The sequence below is a fragment of the Patagioenas fasciata genome, chromosome 32, assembly GCF_037038585.1.
Source record: "Patagioenas fasciata isolate bPatFas1 chromosome 32, bPatFas1.hap1, whole genome shotgun sequence".
Classification (NCBI taxonomy): domain Eukaryota; kingdom Metazoa; phylum Chordata; class Aves; order Columbiformes; family Columbidae; genus Patagioenas; species Patagioenas fasciata.
Genome location: NC_092551.1, coordinates 1928408 through 1946859, shown reverse-complemented (window position 1 = coordinate 1946859; position 18452 = coordinate 1928408). Strand labels below are relative to the sequence as shown.

Sequence of the window (18452 nt, the reverse complement as noted above, 5' to 3'; positions counted from 1 at the left end):
TAAGAGAGCACAGCATCTGCACAAAGCTCCTCTGCGTGTTTTTACAAACTTAGAACCTCCATGTGAGGAAACAGCAGCCGTCTCTGAGCCCCAGCCCTTTCAGCTTAAACACAGAGTATGGGGACAATACAGCAAGCAGAACAAAATCCCCGTGCCTCTAGAGGTAGGATCTTCACAGCTATAACAACTTACCTGCGGCCATTCATGTTGTGGTGGCCTGTCGTGTCTTTCCCAGTGGGTGAACTGGACATTTAAAGGGACGTGGCTAGAATCATAGAACCGTTTTGGTTGGAGAAGATGTTTAAGATCATCAAGTCCAACCGTTGACCTCACACTGCCAAGTCCACCTCTAATCCACGTCCCTGAGAGCCTCATCTATGCGTCTTTTAAACCTTCCCAGGGATGGTGACAGTTGGCAAGGAGAATTCACCGTGTGGTCATTAAGAACAGAATTCAGTCCTGTACCTGCTCGATGCTAAAGCTGCTGTGGTCTCGATGAGGCAGGAGGAGATGAGCAGAGGGGAGAGATATGCAAGGATGCCCGCGTTCTGGCTTTGTGGGGAATCTGGGCTTTGCTCTGTGCTTAAACAAGGACTTGCACCTCTGTGGAGCTGCCCCGAGTTCTTCCAGGAACTGGATGTGCCTGTAATAAATAGCTCGTGCCTCTGTTTGACTCAATTGCTGGCTGGGAAAAAGCGAAGGACCTAAACCGTGTGTTAATGGGGCTCTTTGTGCTCTCATTTTTCCAGGGTGGCCACTGCCCACAATGTTGACACCACCACAGCAATGCTTAGAGAGTGGCTGAAGAACGTGCAGAACCTCTACCACGGTGTGGAGTGGAGACCGATGGAAGAGCCCCAGTGAGCACTGCAGTGAGGGGCTGACTGGTTGGTCTGTATCTCCGGTTTTCTAGATTTTCTGGTCTCAAATAAGGAGGTGTACTTAAAATGTAGATTTTGCGGGGGGAGGCGGGTCTGTCCCATTTAAACTGTGTCCTTATGGAGCCCATAAAAAGGTCTCTGACTTCGGTGAAGCAACTCGTGCAGAACTTTAGCAAATATTTTCCGTTCAGTTATTTAACGTCTGCAGCTGCTCTCTGTGCCTGGAAAGCAAATCACATCAAAAACTACAGGGAATAAAAACTGTCATTCTTTATTTTCAAGGAAGCAGAGAAATCGTAGCCCATTCCCATAGCGTCTATGAAAGTTCTGTTCGAGACATCGAATTCTCAGTAAGTTCTGAGCCAGAGAACTAGATTTAATTCAGCATATTATGCCTTTGCATGACTTGCAGGATCATTGCTTTGAAATACGATAGTAGGTTTAAAGAGCATCCTCCTATAAGGAATGAAAAGCAACGCCTATTTGTATGCAGAATTTCAAAGAGGAAGAACTCTGTGTGTTTGGTTTGTATCCTGACTTGTTATTCCACACAGGGCTCTGTCCCGGTGTTTCCTTCCATCTTTGTAACAAAGCGTTTGCTTTTGGACCTGATCCTGAGAACAGAGACACGTGGGTAACTTCACTCACGTGCTTGGGCCCCTGGCGCTGGGCGCTGGGTGTCTGTAGATTTCAGAGCTGTTAGCAGGATGTGTTAACAGTTGCTAGTGATGCCCAGACCCAAGGGAATCCAGATTCCCTTCATCTTCTCACTCTCCATTCTGTTGATTCTACTGGGCTCAAGGAAGCTGTGTTTATAGTTTAAACTTGACTTGTAGCAGAGGAGAGATGACTTTCTACCAGAGGGTCAGGTGAGGTAAATCAGCTTCAGCCCATTTTGGTGGTGTAACCTCTGCTTCCATCAGGGCCTGTTGCTGCTGCAGAAACTCCTGGGTGTGTTTGATGGTGCTGTTTTGCTTTCAGTCACTTGGTCAGCCCAAAACGCTGCAGCGCTGCTTGTTTTCCAGTGCCCTGTGTACACATGCCAGCACGAAACTTGGAATCTTTCTCTCTCAAAACCGCTCCTGGGTTGCCTGAGGTGACTCTAACACTGTTTTTATTTTGGAAAGAAGATAGTAAGGGAACTTTTTATTTTTCTAACCAGCGCAATAGGTTTCTAGACATGGGTTGCAGTCACTTTCTTTTGGTTTTTTTTGCTACGTCTTACCCAGAAGAATTTGGGCCAAAACATTGGCCAAGCTCCCAATTCACTCATGGGACGAAACTCCGACCGGCAGCCCTGCGTGCTGCACGAGAGAAGGGGTCAGACTACATCCTGGTAAGTACAGGGTTTGATTTATTAACTGTCCTCAGGCAAAAGCTTTTCAGATGGTCACTCTGATCACTCCGGGGCTGCCAAAAAGTCTCCTGTCCATCTAAAGACAAAGCTCTCCGCAGTGAGATGCCGTGTATCGTTTCTTGGTCTGATGAGCAAGAGAGTTTGCAGCTGGAGAGAGAAGTCCATGGGTAAACCCAAGGTTTGTTGCCCAGCGGTCAGGACTGAATGTAGTCCTGGTGGTGGGTAGGTACCTGCAAGGGGCCCTCAGATGGAAACCCCACCTGTTAGTGATGGAATGTAAGGGGAATAGTTCTACGGAACAGTTGTGAACAGATGTGTGGCTTTGGTGACTGCAGCAGCCACTTTTTAAGAGTGATCCTCTTTGCAGAATAAATGCACCCTGAATTTTCAGCAGTGACGTTTTCCCTCGCAGCTCCGTTGCCCCAGTGTTGGAGGAACATTCCGTGGAGTGCGAGGGAAGCTCCGCATCTCTTCCCATCTCATAATGTACCTTTAACAGAGATGTGTCCTACGGTATCAAAACCAGCAGCTCAGTGCTTTTTGGGTTTTTTTTGACAACCTCATGCCTCTGGCTGCCTTGTTCCCAAGAAAGCATCAGGGCAAGCATATCATTTAATCTAATAACAGATTTATTTTTCTCTTCCCCTCTTCTCTAATTTATTGATGCAGATAACTCACTGACCAACCCAGAAACCCTGAACCTGTTGATAGCAGAAAACAAGACCTTGGTGGCACCAATGCTCGAGTCTCGCTCTCTCTACTCAAATTTCTGGTGTGGCATCACCCCCCAGGCAAGTGACCTCCTGAACGCTACCGGGCGACTGTGCAAGCTGTGTTTGCAAGGCCTCTTGTGTCTGTGAAGTGGTGGGTTGTGGTTTCTGTCCCGTGGGCTTTCCTGTCTGATTTTGTAGCGTCCTTTTCTGAAAAGAAGCTGCTGTAGCTCGGTGCCGTGCACTCAGCTCAGCTTGCGCCTCTCTGAGTGGCAGCATCCCAAATCTTGGTGGGTACCTTTGGGAAAGGTCCATACGCTTATAGGAGATCTGGGAATGAGGGCAGAGAGGACACTGCGGTCTATCAGTGTTTTTCAGGCTTTGTTTTCTAACCGAGCTGTAGGTACGAGCAGAGCAACGCGTGTTCTGCATTGGGTGTGCAGGCACGTAGCTGGAACTTGCTGCCTGGTCTGAGGTTTCTCGCTTGAAAAAGCTGAATCTGGAGGAAGCTGAGCTTGTTTAGCCAAAAGTCCTGGGAAATGATACAATCCCACTAAAAAATACTGATGTACACACCAGAATTTATTTGAGGTCGCTCCATATGTTTGTTTAATGGCCTTAAATCTCTTGGTACATAATTTTAGACAAGCTTTCCTGTATAGTGATGCTAATCAGAGAGGAATTTGCTTTTCTTTCTACAGCTTTCTGTTGTATATAGGTTGTTTTTCTCACACATGAACAAGATTTATGTGTTGGGGCAACATCGTTTGCCTTGTAGAAATTAGTTTTGTGCTTCTTTCTCAAATCATAGATGCTGCAGTAAATATTGGTGCAAAGATGCTGCCTAGTAGGAGTAACATCATTTTTAGAGCCAGAATGAGATTGAGCTATCACTTGACAAGTAGATCCACATCGCTGTGGTCAGTGTGGGTCAGCGGTGATTTTTTGCCTTTTTTCACTCTTTTTCTTTGGAATGTTCTTGACTAAGCTCTAGATGGGCTTCCTCAGACATTCAGCCTTGTGGGATCGTTTCTGGAAACAAATGGACATCGGTGCAGTGAGCAAGACTGCATCGAGCTGATCCAGGCCACAAGTGAAGGGTCATTGAAAGGTCCTTGACCACACAGAATGGGGTAGAAAGTTGATGAGGCAAGAGGAGAATGAGGAGTTGAAGTAGTTTGTGGTGAGACATGAGAGGTGATGATTGTCTAAGGTAGCAATCAATCATGTATTAGCTAGAGAAGTGTAAGCAGCGCGTAATCTAACTATAATTATCCAAGTATAAATAATGTAACTACAAAATCAGCAGTTTAAGACTATATAACCTGATCAAACTTTACATTAAACAGCTTCAGTTTATAACTCTCATAGAGTTGTCGGAGTCCATTCTTCTCCCGCACAGTCTGAGGTGAGGACTATAATTAATACTCGTTTCTCCAAGCCCACAGGTAAATCTCAATAATGAGATCGGGTTTTTGACCTGTTTGCTACTCTGCTGCTGGCAGGTGTTCCGTCATCCCTTGGGGATGTTAGAGAGGCTCCATGCTCCAGCCATTTCCTGCCCTCTTGCTTTGCTCCAGAGAGCTACCCGGTTACTAATTATTGTCATTATTGCTGGAGTGAAATGAAGAACAAACTCCATTTCCCACTTCTGGTGTAAAACATCCTCTGGCAGTCTCCTTCTGCAGGATTTCTTGAGGAAGGTCTTTGTTTTTAAAGCTCTCGGTGATTATATTTTTTCTTTTACAGAAACCACCGAATCTTTTCTCTTTTGGCCCCCACACCATCTTATGACAAGGAGTTCCAGAAGTCAGACCAACTAATTGAGTAAAAATAGCAGGAAAAGGTCCTGAACTCGCCAAATTCTTGGGAAGTAAATACACAGATAAGAAAAGGGGTGTGTGGGGGGGTGTGTTTACTTGTTTCAGTTTTTGTTTTAAAATGGAGAAATAAACTTTATAGGAAAGGCATTGTCCTTTAAGTGTTTAAGGTTGAGTCCTGATGTAAATCAGCAGTTCTCCACAGCCTGGCATGGGGCTCTGCCAGTGTGCGCCAGCCCCAGCCCCGGCCCCTGCTGTTACCTCTCCAGCAGAAAATCTCCATCATTACCAGGATTACTGAGAAAAGGAGGGGAAAAAAACCTAGCAGCAAATGCATCTTGCAGGATTTGCTGAAAAAAGCTGCTCAGATGAAGAGGAAAGTTCCCACTTCTTTTCCTTTTCTCTTAGTTACTGCTGCTTGTTTCTGTGCTCGCAGTCCTGCAGCTTCGTGCTCTCAGCCTTGCTCTCCCTGGAGACTTGGGGAGGGAGCAGGAACTGGAGAACACCCTAAAACACAAAGCCAAACCCAGCTGCAGACAGCCTGACATTCAGCTGTCGTGAAGCTGTCCTTAGGAGAGCACAACAGTGCTGACAAGTTGGAGTCTTTCTTGGCTACAGGTGATTTATGAGCCATGAAAAGCCCCACAAGCCCGTAGTGAGCAAGTGGAGGAGGACAAAAATGAAGTTTCCAGCATCTTTCACCTGTGGGCATTCTCGGCTGTCTGTTAACGGTTGGATGTTTTAACCCTTCCCGCAGCGGGAATGCCGGTGAGGGCTCTGCCCACTCGCTGCTCTTCGTGGACATCTGAGACACCCAGGCCTCACAGCGTGGTCAGAAGGTTTCCGAAGGGCAAACCAACAGATGCACAAACAGACAAACGCACCACACGGTGCTTCTGCGCAAAGGCAGGGTAAAGTGGTTCTGCAGTGATTTGCTTGGCTGTTGCTAGGATGCTCTTGGAAAATATAAATCAAAAGTAACTTCAGCTGATTTTAGTGACTCATCGTTTCTGTAAAGACCAGAATCCACTACGGACCCAACCGTCAGCCATGTTCAGATGTCTAATTGGTGCATTAGGACTTTCTTTCAGGGGGAATTCAGTGTATTGATTTCCAAATCTGATAGCTTTAGACATATAGCACCTGCAGACCCAGCTGTGAGCTGCACAAGGCGGGTGTCGCACCCAGAGTGCCGAAAGGTTGGCAAAGCTCTTCAGGTCGTGGCCAGAAACAATTTGCAGGTCCTATTCGGTGAGACACTGAATGTCCTTTGTGCTTGTTGAACACACAGGATGCCACAGATGCTCAGCAGCTTCCAGGGTCAGAGCTGAGAGTCTATGTGCAAAAAAAAGGTTTCCAGAGAGCCAGGGGAAAAAAATCCGAGATTTGAAGCTCTGTTGCAAGGGAATTTTGTAGCAGAAAGGCTTGAATTTCCATTAGCTGCTGAAAAGCAGAGAGAAGGTCATATTTTAACCTTTTTGGTTGAAGATTGTTTCTGAATACTTGACTGAGCCCTTTTCAAAATGGGGACACTTCAGAATCTGAGAACTGAGCACTGATCCGTCTCTGCTGAGCAGGACTAAGGGTAGGAGCTTTTGCTGGGGAGCAGCTGTGAAACTGAAGTCTTCTGTCACATCCAGCCCTCTGCTTCTGTTTGCAGGGCTATTACAAAAGGACCCTGGATTACCCCCTGATCCGGGAATGGAAGAGGACAGGCTGTTTGCTGTCCCGATGATTCATTCCACCTTCCTCATCGACTTGAGGAAAGAAGCCTCCACCAAGCTGATGTTCTACCCCCCGCATCAGGACTACACCTGGAGCTTTGACGATACCATGGCCTTTGCCTTCTCCAGTCGCCAGGCAGGTGTGTCTGGAGACTTTGCTGGGCAGGATTCACTCGTAGACATGCAGATCTTTACTTTGGAGTTCACAGACCAAAAGCCAATTTTTTGGCTTCAGTGGTGAGTTAAGACCCTGTTCCCTTTTCTCTTCTGGATCTGGTCAGGGACAACCAGCAGCAAGTGAGTGGCAGTGCAGTTTTGAATCACAGATAGCTTCAAAAGACATGGGAGCTATTCTAGGGACGAAGGCAATGTTTCAGAGACAAAATTAGTGGCATCTACCTTTGTTTTTTGTCACAGTGAGGTGATAGCGAGCACAAGTGAATGCTGTGAGAGTGGAAGGCGCTCTGTAGTTGTCTAAATTCACCACTTCCAGGAGACTCCATGAGGAAGGGGTGAGGACAAGAGACACTTTTTAGACGTTGCAGTGTTTGTGCAAAATAAAACCCAAGTTGCTTGCCTGCAGTGCTTGATGAAGCTTTGCTTTGTGGCAGCTCAGCAGGAATTGTCTGAGAGTTAAGAGGTTTTTCTTTTGTTGGTTCTGTTTGCTTTAAGCAAAATCAGTGCAACTTTCAGGGAGTGATGTGGGGGCTGTGGGCTGTGCTCAGAGGAAATTTCGTGCTGCCGTGAGAGCGGTAAAATCTCCACAGAACTGACGCCTCACTGGGACTTTGGGAGAATGAGTCAAGAACCAGTCCTTGAGATGTTTGGGGCTCCAGCTGGTACTGGGACCAGTTTCTACCAGACATTGGGAGGATTTCAGTTAGATCTGAAACTCAGGAGTCCTTTCGGGCCAAGGCACCACCTCAGTGTCTTCTTCTACCTGGAACGGCTGTTGGTGTGTGCAGAGCTCCATGTGTCTTGGGGGATTCGCTGTCTCTTAGTGCACGATACCACTGCTACAGCTGCTTGTTCTTCTGCTGAGGATGGTCAGTCCTGTTCATTTTTGGATCTGGTGGGTATTCTGTCTCTAGCGAAGTCCTGGCTGGCAGAACTGTGTCACATCTATGAAAGGAGCTCCTGGGAAGGGTATGTTTTTAATGACCATCTCTATTGTTCTTTGCCCTCCTGTGTTGAAAAGGGCAAAGTTTGGGGCCTTATAAAGGAAGAAATGACTGATGAAACCTCAGCGGCACTGATGAAACGCGCTTCTGTTCAGAGCTTCACAACTGGTTTGCTGGCTTACTGGGGTGAATTACTTGGGGAAAGTCGGGTTTTGGGTCTACTGAGTGATGTGCAGCTGGTGTTATCTGTCCTCTCCTTGTAAAAAGTTAAGGTGAGAAGGAGGGGCTGTTCTTGGGGTGCAGACAAGTAGAGGGAAAGTGAAGAAGTGTGGCTTGTCAACAGTGGCTTCTAGAGAAGAGCCAGGCTGAGAAATCTGCCTTTCCCACCACTTACAGAGCAGTGCAGCGACTGTTCGCAGCTTTCTTTTGAGTGATCCTCTTGTTGCAAACAGCGCTGCGAAAGACAGTGTTCTTGGCATGGTAAGCAGGGCTTTTTAAAACTCAGCTTCCAGGGGATGTGGAGCATGGATGAGTGGGAGAGGAGACGCAACAAGAGCTGAAATTGAGCCCTTGGGAGGCAGAGGAAGATGGGAGTTTGCAGGGCACTTTTGGGGCCCTGACCTTTTGAGTCAGGACGTGGGTTTGTTGGCTCCAAAAGAGAACAGAGGTTTAGGTCCAGTGAGCAAAGCAGGTTCCCTCAAATCTACCTGCCCCTTGTTCCCTCTGACAGCATCCAATTAGTCTGGGAACTGCATTGCATCAGCTCCAGCTGCTTCAGAAATATTTCAGGGATTCAAACCCATCATTTTTTCCTTCCATCCTAGAACACTTCAGCTTTTTCCAGAGCTGACCTCAGCAGTCTGGCCCGCTGATCTTCTCAGATTGTTGGCTTGTGTCCTGGGCTGAGTTTTGTCACCCAGGACAAAAGGATGACATCCAAGTTCAGAAATGTGAAAAATGTATGGACTTTGAGGTATACTTCTCTTCAGAGTAATTCCACTTATTTCCCTGAAACCATAAACGATGTTGGCTTTTGTCTGGGCCAAGTACTGCGCTTAACGCATCAGGTCAACCCATTGATTTTTCCAGCAGTGAATCTTCTGCTCGAAGCAGGTGGTTTGTGATGCTCCACAGAGACCATCCCACCCGTCCCACTTCTGCCAAGAGGGCGTGGGCTGCGGAGCACAGAACAAAACCCAGCGCAGGTGTTTTATTGAGGAGGGCGGTCTCCGTAGAGCCCTTTGCACTGCAAGATGATGTTGAGCTGGCCAGACCTTCTGAGCTTCCTTCAGCCTGAGGCTCTGAAGACCTCAGGCCAACCAGGAATGTCCAGTCGCAGGGATGTGGGGGAAATTTAGGTTGCCTAAATATGACTGTGGATTTATTTAAGGCATATGACTGTGAACCCTGCTCACTGCCTTACAAAGGCTAATAGTAACACCAGTATCTCTAACCTTCTGTCCTTTGTAGCAAACTTTTATTTTGTTATAAAAACAGAGCCGGAGAGTGAGTCCCCCTCCCCGTTTTAAGGTAGATTTACCATTTTGAAGTAACTTTTATCCCAGAAGAAACAGAAATACTGCTGTGAATCTATGCAGATTAACTGTGTTTAAGCCAGCGGAAGATAAAAACGGAGATCAGATAAGATTAGTTGATTAGATCAGTGCCAAATCCATTAATATCAACAGGTAGTATTTTTTATTTTGCCATTTACCTAAATTGCAGCTGACAGCTGAATGTGTTTTGGCAGTAGTGTAGCCAGCAGCTTCCTCGCAGAACTTCAAACAGTAGAAACACCGGGGTCAGTAGTGCAGATAATTCTGCCTTGCTAAAAATACCAGGGATTTAGGAGGATTAATACATGAAAGCACCAACTCTCACCAGGTGGTGTCTGCTTTTCATTCATTTCCTAGAGGGACAAGGGTGATTCTGCTTGTTTAATTAAAAAACAAAAGAAAAGTTATAGCCGATAATGAGCAAACTCTTGGTGAGTCTGGGGGGAACAGCATCTTACTGATCACACGTTGCGACATTCCCAGCAGCATGGGAATGGATCTGCTCAGAAGGGAAGCTTTGCATCTTCTTCTTGTTCCATGCCTTCAGATTCAGCTCCTTGAACAAGCAGTTACAAAAGCTTTTGAGCAGAAGGAAGTTACGGTATCACCTATTTTTGGAAGCATCTCTTTCTCCCTGCTGCTCTCTCTCTCTAGGATTTGGTTGATTTGGATGGTGCAGACCTGCTCCTGCTTTTGGCTCTGTGAAGGGATTGCATCAGGTCTGAGCGGTGCAGGTGGGGTTTGGGGAATACAGGGGTTTCTGGGATGCTCCCCAGTTCTCCCAGCAGATCCGCTGTGTGCATCAAACATCGCTCTGCCAAAGGCCGGTTCTGCCCTCTGCTGAGAGATTGTTTTCATAGCATGAAGGCAAAGGCCAAAAGAGACCCTTTCTCTGGGCTAAGAGGGAGTTTCCAGTCTCTCCTAAGAGAAAACTGATGGCAATTAAAAATACCTTCGGTTATGGAGCAACTGGAAATTGTTTTCAGAGGAGAGACCACGTGCTGCCAGCCAAATGATACAGAAAATGTCACTATGAATTTCATAGACTCATTTTGCTTGGAAAAGACCAAGATCATCGAGTCCAACCGTTAACCCACCCCTGGCACTAACTCATGTCCCTGAGAACCTCATCTCCACATTTGTTCAAGCCTTCCAGGGATTTAAGTTAAACCCCTTCATTTGCTTTTGAAGCAGAACTTTTTGGGACTGGGCTCCTGGCAACGAATTTGATGGTGGGTACATAGCAACAGAGCATCGAACTCCTCTTTTAAGAGACCTGACTCTATTTTCTGTTTTTTTCTGTGATCCCCAGGTATACAGATGTTCATCTGCAACCGTGAACACTATGGTTTCCTTCCCATGCCCCTGAAATCGCACCAGACGCTGCAAGAAGAAACCGAGAACTTTGTGCACACCCTCATTGAGGCAATGAGTAAGTTACTGTGCCTCGCTGTGATGGACACCCCCAAGTTAAGGTTTGGAGAGCTCTCTTACCCCTGGGAATCTGCCTCCTGATCCGACCGTTCTCATCCTGGTTTGACATGCAGTTTCCCATTTTTCCACTGTTTTTCTACCTAGAGATGCAATCGCTTCACGGTCAGGTCAGCTCCATTGACAAAACTCCTTAACTTCCCCATATCGAATGCAAAAATGCATCTTTAACGTGGCAAGGATGCTGCAGAACCTCGTGTCTCTCCTGAGCTATGTCTGGCAGATGGCTGCTGGCTTCTGTTCTGTGACATGGACGCTTTGTGCTACACCCACTCCTGCCTGACTTCATCAGCCAGGTCCCTGGGGCTTTAGGTCCAGAGATGCAAACACACACACACACACGTTATTGTTAGTGCATGAAGGTGATGCTTGGCATCTCTCCTCTCTTCCAGTTGAGCGTCCTCCCGTTGAACCCTCACAGTTTGTCTCTGTTCCGCCGAAGAACCCTGACAAGATGGGATTTGATGAAGTAAGGAACTTATTTTGCTGCCATTGTCTTGTCTTCCTGTTTCTCACCTAATGGAGCTGGGATCTCCCTGTAACTGACCTTCCAGCCGTTTCCCATTCCCATCTCTTCATACGTTTGAGCTCTTTCCCAGTCACTCATCTGTTGGATTTCAGCTTTTTGCCAGGAGCAAACAGCCGTCCTTACGTGGGGAGAACTTCTGAGGCCAGGGAAGCAGAAGGGAAAGGGCTCAGGGAGCATTCTTGCCCTCTGGCATTTGCTGGGGAGAAATGAGGCCACTCAGGTCTGTGGGCATTTCATACCTGCTACAAAACCCCCGATTAAGGTTGGTGTGCCAGGGCAGTGCTCAGCAAATCTGTGGGCTTCCTGCATTGGTGGTACGGATGTTTTAATCCAGCCAGGAGGAGATGGCAGAAGTGAGAGTGAAAAACACATCATTAAACTCCCCCGATTCTTGTGCCATTTCCTCTCCATCTGACTCTGTGGGGCAGCTTAGTCATCCTTCCATTCTGCAGCAAGAACTGGTCGTTCGGGAAACCTCTCCTGTGTTCCAGTGAGAGACAGGAATTATTTTCTCCCCTGAGAGCGGCACTGGGGAGCCTGGAGAAGATGGGGGAGGCTCTCAGCCGAGTTCTGTCCAAGATGGGGGCGTCTAGGAGGGCTGGAAACCATGTGTGCTCCCCCCTTACTGGGGCAGCTCTCCTCCTGCCCTGCTCGGTCACCACATTTTTCTGCTATGGCCTTTAAAAGCGCATTAGAAAGGTGGTTCCTGACAGCGGTCCTGCCCCAAAACCCCGCAGAAATCCCTCTCCGCCCTGTTCTCCATGTTATGGAGGGTGCAGGCATTGAGGGGAAAGGCTGGAGAGGGATCTGCTGTGCTTTAATTAACCAGGAGTTGTGTTTTTATGCAGCTGCCAGGGTGGCAGTTGTGGAGACCAGAGAAGCCTTTGTTTTCTTGGCTTATTCTGTTACATCTGTTTATACGACACGTGAATTCCAAACACGATTTGTTGGAGCGTCTGTGTTTAGGGCGCAGCTGTTGTAGGTTTTTTGCCGTGTTGTCCTTTGTGGCTGCGCTCTATTTATCCAATTTATTATTTTTGCATTTGTGCTGACCTAGAACTGGATCCGCTTCTTACTGGCTCGAGGTTTTTGCTCCACAGGCTACAAAGCTGCACTTGTCTGCCTGGGACTGAAAAACATCCCAGCCCCTCTGCAGTTTACCTGCAAATGAGGGGTTTGGTCCTCTGCCCCCCACCAAAAAGTCTGTCTGCTTAGGCTTGGGCAGAGCCTGGCGCAGACATCTCTGGGTGTGATCTGGGCTCTGTGCTGGGCTTTCTGCTCTGGCAGGGGAAGCAGCAGATTTGTTTTTGGTGAAAATTCTGTGATTTTTTGGTGAAAATTCTGTGATTTTTTTGGTGAAAATTCTGTGAATTTTCAGTGCCTGAAGTAATTTACAAAACTTCTCTTTGCTGTGTTCTTGTGCTAGGGTGGTGACCCCACAGATAATCCTAAATACAGGTAGTGGTGGCATTGTGGAGAAACATGTGGGTCAGTGTTCCTCTGGGACTGGAGCTGGACATTTGACTCTGTGTTTAATATAAATCAAAACATCTTATATCTTTGGAAATTATAGACTTGGCTGTAACTGGTCTGCTCTCACCTTTATTCATCCTTGATGAGCAGCTTCTCCTTGTGACATAAAACGTCCTTAAAAAGTAGTTGTTAGACAAAGAATGAACCTCTAACCTTCCAACTCAAAACCAACCCCAACTTTCTGACAAATTCTACGCAACCTGGGATAAAATCACAGCTGGTATTTTAAGATCTGCTGCTGAAGAAGGGTAGGCGAGAAGTCACTTCTCCTCCTCGCTCCCAGGCTGTGAGCTTGATGTCTCTCTCTTCAACCCAGATTTTCATGACCAACCTGAAGCGCCGGAAGGACAGGCGGGATCGGGTGCTGCGGACTCTCTACGAGCAGGAGATTGCAGTCAAGATAGCAGAGGCCGTGGATGGGAAGTGAGTTTCGGCTGGGGTTGCTGATGTTTGCAAAGAGGGGGTTGTGCTGGACACCATCTCCTTGGGTGCCCTGACCTCCCTCCTGCTGGGGATGGATGGGCTGAGGGAGAGGTGGACGTTTTATTAACCTAACTGCCCCTGCTTTGGGGCAGTTTTACTCTGTTTGTGTCTTCTTTTGTCATTGGTCTTCATGAGAGAACCAGGGCGGTGTGGGTCAGGCTGATAGAATCACAGAATCATTTGGGTTGGAAAAGCCCCTCAAGATCATCGAGTCCAACTGTTCCCCCACCCCTGGCACTGCCCCATGTCCTGAGAACCTCCTGTCCGTCTGTCCAGCCCTCCAGGGATGGTGACTCCAGCACTGCCCTGGGCAGCCTGTTCAATGCCCCACAGCCCTTTGGGAAAGGAATTGTTCCCCAGATCCAACCTAAGATGATGAAAATCAGGTTAAAATCATACTCCTTTCTGTGAACTATAACACTTGCACACAATTAGAAAGCAGCAAAAGTGTGTGAGAGCAATCATCTCCTGAGAGATTTGTCTGTCCTCGTGCTACAAAGCTGTTGGGCTACAGTATTAACCCTGACACAGCCCTTACTTTAAGGCATGGTAAGATGTTTTTATCTTGAGAAATCAAGGCAGAAATTTTTGGTCTGGGACTCGCAAAAAGGGAAGTGGGAACCCCCATGCCATCTGGTGGTCTCGGAGACTTGCGCACCCATCAGGACCTCTTAGGAAAATATTTGAAGCCAAGCTCCTGACATATTGATGGTCCCACAAGAAGTCGTTGGCAGAGTTAAGGATATCATTTCTAAGCTTGATTTAGAATGTAAATCAGTTAGTTAATTTTTCTCCCGGTTTTTGAGCAAAACAAGTGCAGGAATTTCGTGAGTTACAGCTTATCTCTGAACATCAGTAGCACTTCCCCCGTTGCGTCTGTGTCCGACTTGAATTTACTTTCTATTTAAATGCTGATAGGTGTTCTCTCTTTCTCAGAGCGCTGAACACGAGTCAGCTCAAAGCTCTCAGCATCGACACCGGGACCCGTGCTCCTCGCGGCCCCTCACCCGGGGAGAGATCGGCTGCTTCCTCAGCCACTGCTGCATCTGGGAGGAGGTGAGGGGGGTGCGGGTGCCCTGGGGAGGGTGCTGAGGGCAGGAGCAGTGGGAAGGCACACGGACGGTCCCAGGACAAATCTAATACCGGTTTCTGGAAGTGTAGGGTGGTTTTACTTGGTTTGTAGGGGATCGCGTACAGGGGTTCTCTTGAACACATTGCTCAGCTTTCTCAGCTCTACTCTCCGTTTGCCAAGTGATTTTTATCAGAGTGTTTTCACGGTTGGTTTTGCAGACCATCTGATAGCCTGTTTGGAGTGAGTTTGTTTAGGAGAAAGGCAGGAAGGTTTTGAAGAACAAATGGTATTAAAGAAACTCCTGTTTTATTTCCCTGGTTCTTCATGTGTGCTGGAGCAAGTTCCAGTGGCTCTGCTAACTGCTTTTTTTTGAGCTGGTCTATCATAAATAAATTTAGCAGCGGGGATCTCTGTTACTTGAGCTAACAGGTGGTGTTTGGGTTGTAGTAGCTGTAGCTTCCATCTGTCCTGGTCACCTGGGGAGTCACACTTGAGAGGATCTGGGCTGTGCTGGTTGGAGGTGCTGGAGTTACACAGCCTGACATCAATGGGAGGGATCATTTCGAGCGAGGTGGGATGTGGAGGCAGGGAGAACAACTTGGTGCTTAGAGAAGACTGGTCTAAGGCAGCAGCTGCCCAAATGTGACTGTGATGATTGGATGATCCAAATACCTTTCAGCCAGCAGCAGGGACTTCAGCACTGAGAAATCAGGCAATGATTTGGGGCTTGAGACTTCTGCATCACCAATGGTCAGATGGTAAGATGGGAACCCACTCGCAGGATGCCTTTGCATGTGTGTTCTTGAAGTTGCCAGGGCCAGACTTTGGATGTGCTGGATCATTCTCCAGATTCCAGAAACACTTTTTTTCCCAACAGAAACAGGTTTTTCTGAACAGTGGCTTTGTTGTCAAAGGAGGAGGTGGTCGTGCAAGATGGCAGCTCACGGGGTTGAGGTGCTGCAGCATCACATGGAGGGTTTTTCTAGGTTGCAGATGCTCAGCCACAGGATATTTTTGGACAGCTCGTCCCAGCTGAGCTGTGAATCTGGGGCTGGTTCTCCAGCCTCCCTACCTGTATGGTCCAGAGGGCCAGGACCAGGTCAGGATGACCCCCAGAGATTTCGGGGCCACTGTGATCACTTCTGAACCATCTTGTTTCAGGTGGTGAACAGAGAACTGGAGAAGACGCTTGTTATTGAGGACGAGTTCAAGAGGAAGCTCATGAAGCTGATGGATGACATTGAACAAGCCCAGCTAGACTGGGAGCTGATGTGAGTCACTGGTCCTCGTGAAGCTCTGGGCACACAGGGGACATGAGCAGCAGAGATGGAGGGTGATGCTGGAGTGCAGGGAAAGGTGGCAGAGGCTTCTTGATGGCTCTTCCCATCAGGATAACTCTGCTTCTGGGCCAGGCTGGTGCTGGGGTGCCCCAGCTGTGTTGGGTACCACTGGTGCGCTTTGTGGGCAGTGCTGGTCGTCTGGAGACACCGCTGTGACAGAGGAACTGCCACAGCTCAGCGCTGAGGCTTGGACCGTGTCATCTCAGCTGCCTTATCAAGTCTTTCACATCTGTACCACCCGCTGGGGTAAGATTTGAATGTCTGAGAGTGGTACAGGATAGAAATGTGTCAGGGATTGCTTCTTAGATCCACCCTTTGTCCTTCCCCGCTTGACATGGACAGTTGTGTGGTCCTAACTGCTGCAGATTCACATTTAGGTTCCGATTTCGGTGGTCTTTTCCCCCTTTAAGCTACGTTGGCCGGAAAAGGATGCGGGTGCAGGAGCCTGAGAAAGCAGTTCCCAACGTCATGAACCTGGTGGAAGCCGATTACTCGTACTGGACCCTGGGCTACGCGATCTCCTTCCAGGGGGTTCAGAAGCTCATCGGAGCGGAGCCTTTCGGCAAGATGTTGCCGGTGGATGAATTTCTGCCAGTCATGTACAACAAGCACCCGGTGTGAGTAGGTTGGATGTCTTCGTTACTTGGGTTCACGTGAGCTTGGTCTTGCTGAATGATTAAGATCTGGTTCATAGATTTGTGTAGTGTATATCATATGTGTTAATATCTATATATGCTTATGTATACCCTTGTTTATGTGTGCACACTTAGTGTGGTACATATAAATGATTAATTTTGGAGCTTGGAGTCCAAATTATTCACGTTACAGTTTTCAGCAGGTTGATGACTTGAGTGCTCTGCGGGGCACTTCAGAAAATGGAGCTCACTTCGTGCTCTTCAGCTTCATCTGCAAAAATGTTGATTTATCAATCAGTACTGAGACCTAAACCAACAAAAGATCAGGTTAATAATCACTCGGTTCTTTAGTGTTTTAATGCTGTTTGACTCAAGCTACGCAAAACCTCGCAGCGCTTAGTATGCAGCGTGTGGTGTTGTGATGCTCACGTTTTATTTTTCTAAAGCTGAATGCAGTGGGTAGAAGGTCAGACCCCACCACAGCAACGACCTGTGCTGCTTGGGACACATTCACTCAGTGGATGGGCTTGGATCTCGCAGTTATAAGCATTTCACTCTGTCCCTGATGATTTTTCTCTCCTCTTTAGAGCAAAGTACATGGAGTACTACAAGTCCAGAGACTTGAAAGCCTTTTCAGCAGAACCCCTGCTCGTCTACCCCACGCACTACACAGGGCAGCCCGGCTACCTTAGCGACACAGAGACCTCCACCATCTGGGACAACGAGACCGTGTCGACGGACTGGGGCAGAACGCACTCCTGGAAATCCCGGCCGCAGGGCACGATCCGCAGCGACGCCAGAACAAGGACGCTCTGCCCTCACAGTCGTCTCCGGACGCGCCGTCCTCCAGGGACGAGCTGTGCCCGCCCGCGGCCCCGCGGCTCTGTCGGCGCTGAACCTGCCTCGCGCTTCTGCTTTTCACCCTTGGCAGTGGCGGAGCCACTCTGCGTGTGGTCTCCATCCCGCTGCTTCGAGTGGCAGAGCACAGAGCCTGGACCTGATGTGACGACTGACCGAGACGCGCAGGGCGAGGCGGGAGATGGAGGAGGAAAAAGAACGAGTGATGCAGACTGGCAGGAAAAAAAGCAGAGATCTGAACAAAAGCCCTCGCAAGCTTTTGTAAAAGAAAAACCAAACCTTGAATGACGTCTTTCTACAGTTCCTTGTGTAGAATACTGTATTTATAAAGATTAATATATAGAGGTGTACAAGTGTTCATACCTTTCTGGATCGCTGTAACTAGGCTACTGTGTAACTGTTAGTCCTCGTAGGTTCACAGGCTTTTTATAACCCTGTTCGCTGAGAGAAACTGCGGGCGAGTGTTTGGGTATTTGGGTTTGTTTTTTCAAATAGAATCAAAATGGTTTCCAAAACCATGCAGCTCCCTGGAGCAGCGCTCCATGTAGGGTCATCTCCTTCATCGCACGCTGATAGGAAAGGATCGCTGGCTTCCCCTCTGCAAATCACAAAACTTGCCGGATCTGAACGGGCCTCCCAGTGCGGAGCTGCCATCTTGGCGTGCCTAAAATCCTGGGAGCTGGCAGCAGGAGTGGAGGTTGCAAAAGGGAAGAGTTGGTCCATGTCATGTCCTGCTTCACCCCCTGTGCCTCCACTGTGCCTTCAGGAAAACAAAGCTTCACAGCCTGTTTGCAGGCCTGTTTAATTAGGCCGTAAAACCAAGTGTTAGGACTTTCAGGAGCTTTAAAATGTTTGGTTACGAACTGCTTGACATTATCCTTATCAAACCAAAGCAACTTACCGAGATGTTGGTGGTGTCATCCGTACTGTTCTCGACAGCCCCGACAGAATTATTGTGCGTTACAGGACGGAAAGGCAGCTTGTCTGGATATTTTTTCACGTGAGGAGCAAACTGGTCTCTTTTTTTGGATGGGTTCTGATGTACTTGCTGCAGAGTATGGTGATTATTTTTAAAAACAAACGATTCTCAGAGGGCAGGTGATGCCGGCCTGCACTGCTTGGGTTGGCTGGGATGTTCTCCTGCGCTTCCCACCGAGAAACTCACCTGCTGGAGATCTGTACGGTTGGGTATGTGTGCCTGGGCTTTCATTTGTGTTTGTTTTTTAATAACTCCTGGCGGATGTTGTGCTTTCTGCTCAAGAAGATGTGTTCTTACTTGTCAGCCGGTTTGATAATGCATAAAACCTGGTGCAAAATGGCAGCTGTGTGTGCTGTTTCATGG

The 18452-nt window shown here is 48.0% G+C and overlaps 1 protein-coding gene across 1 annotated transcript in view; it reads left to right on the top strand.

Annotated features, from left to right (window-relative positions):
• Window positions 1-18428, top strand: part of LOC139825951 (procollagen galactosyltransferase 2-like) — a 36797-nt gene extending 18369 nt beyond the window's left edge. Inside the window, 14 exon segments of the mRNA XM_071800600.1 lie at window positions 750-891; window positions 1164-1231; window positions 2111-2217; window positions 2908-3029; window positions 6429-6486; window positions 6489-6632; window positions 10482-10601; window positions 11053-11129; window positions 13039-13145; window positions 14142-14176; window positions 14179-14261; window positions 15439-15548; window positions 16028-16234; window positions 16840-18428. Of these exon segments, the coding sequence (XP_071656701.1) occupies window positions 1200-1231; window positions 2111-2217; window positions 2908-3029; window positions 6429-6486; window positions 6489-6632; window positions 10482-10601; window positions 11053-11129; window positions 13039-13145; window positions 14142-14176; window positions 14179-14261; window positions 15439-15548; window positions 16028-16234; window positions 16840-17398 (1761 nt within the window). The 5' untranslated portion in view covers window positions 750-891; window positions 1164-1199 and the 3' untranslated portion in view covers window positions 17399-18428.
• The last annotated feature ends 24 nt before the right edge of the window (window positions 18429-18452 follow it).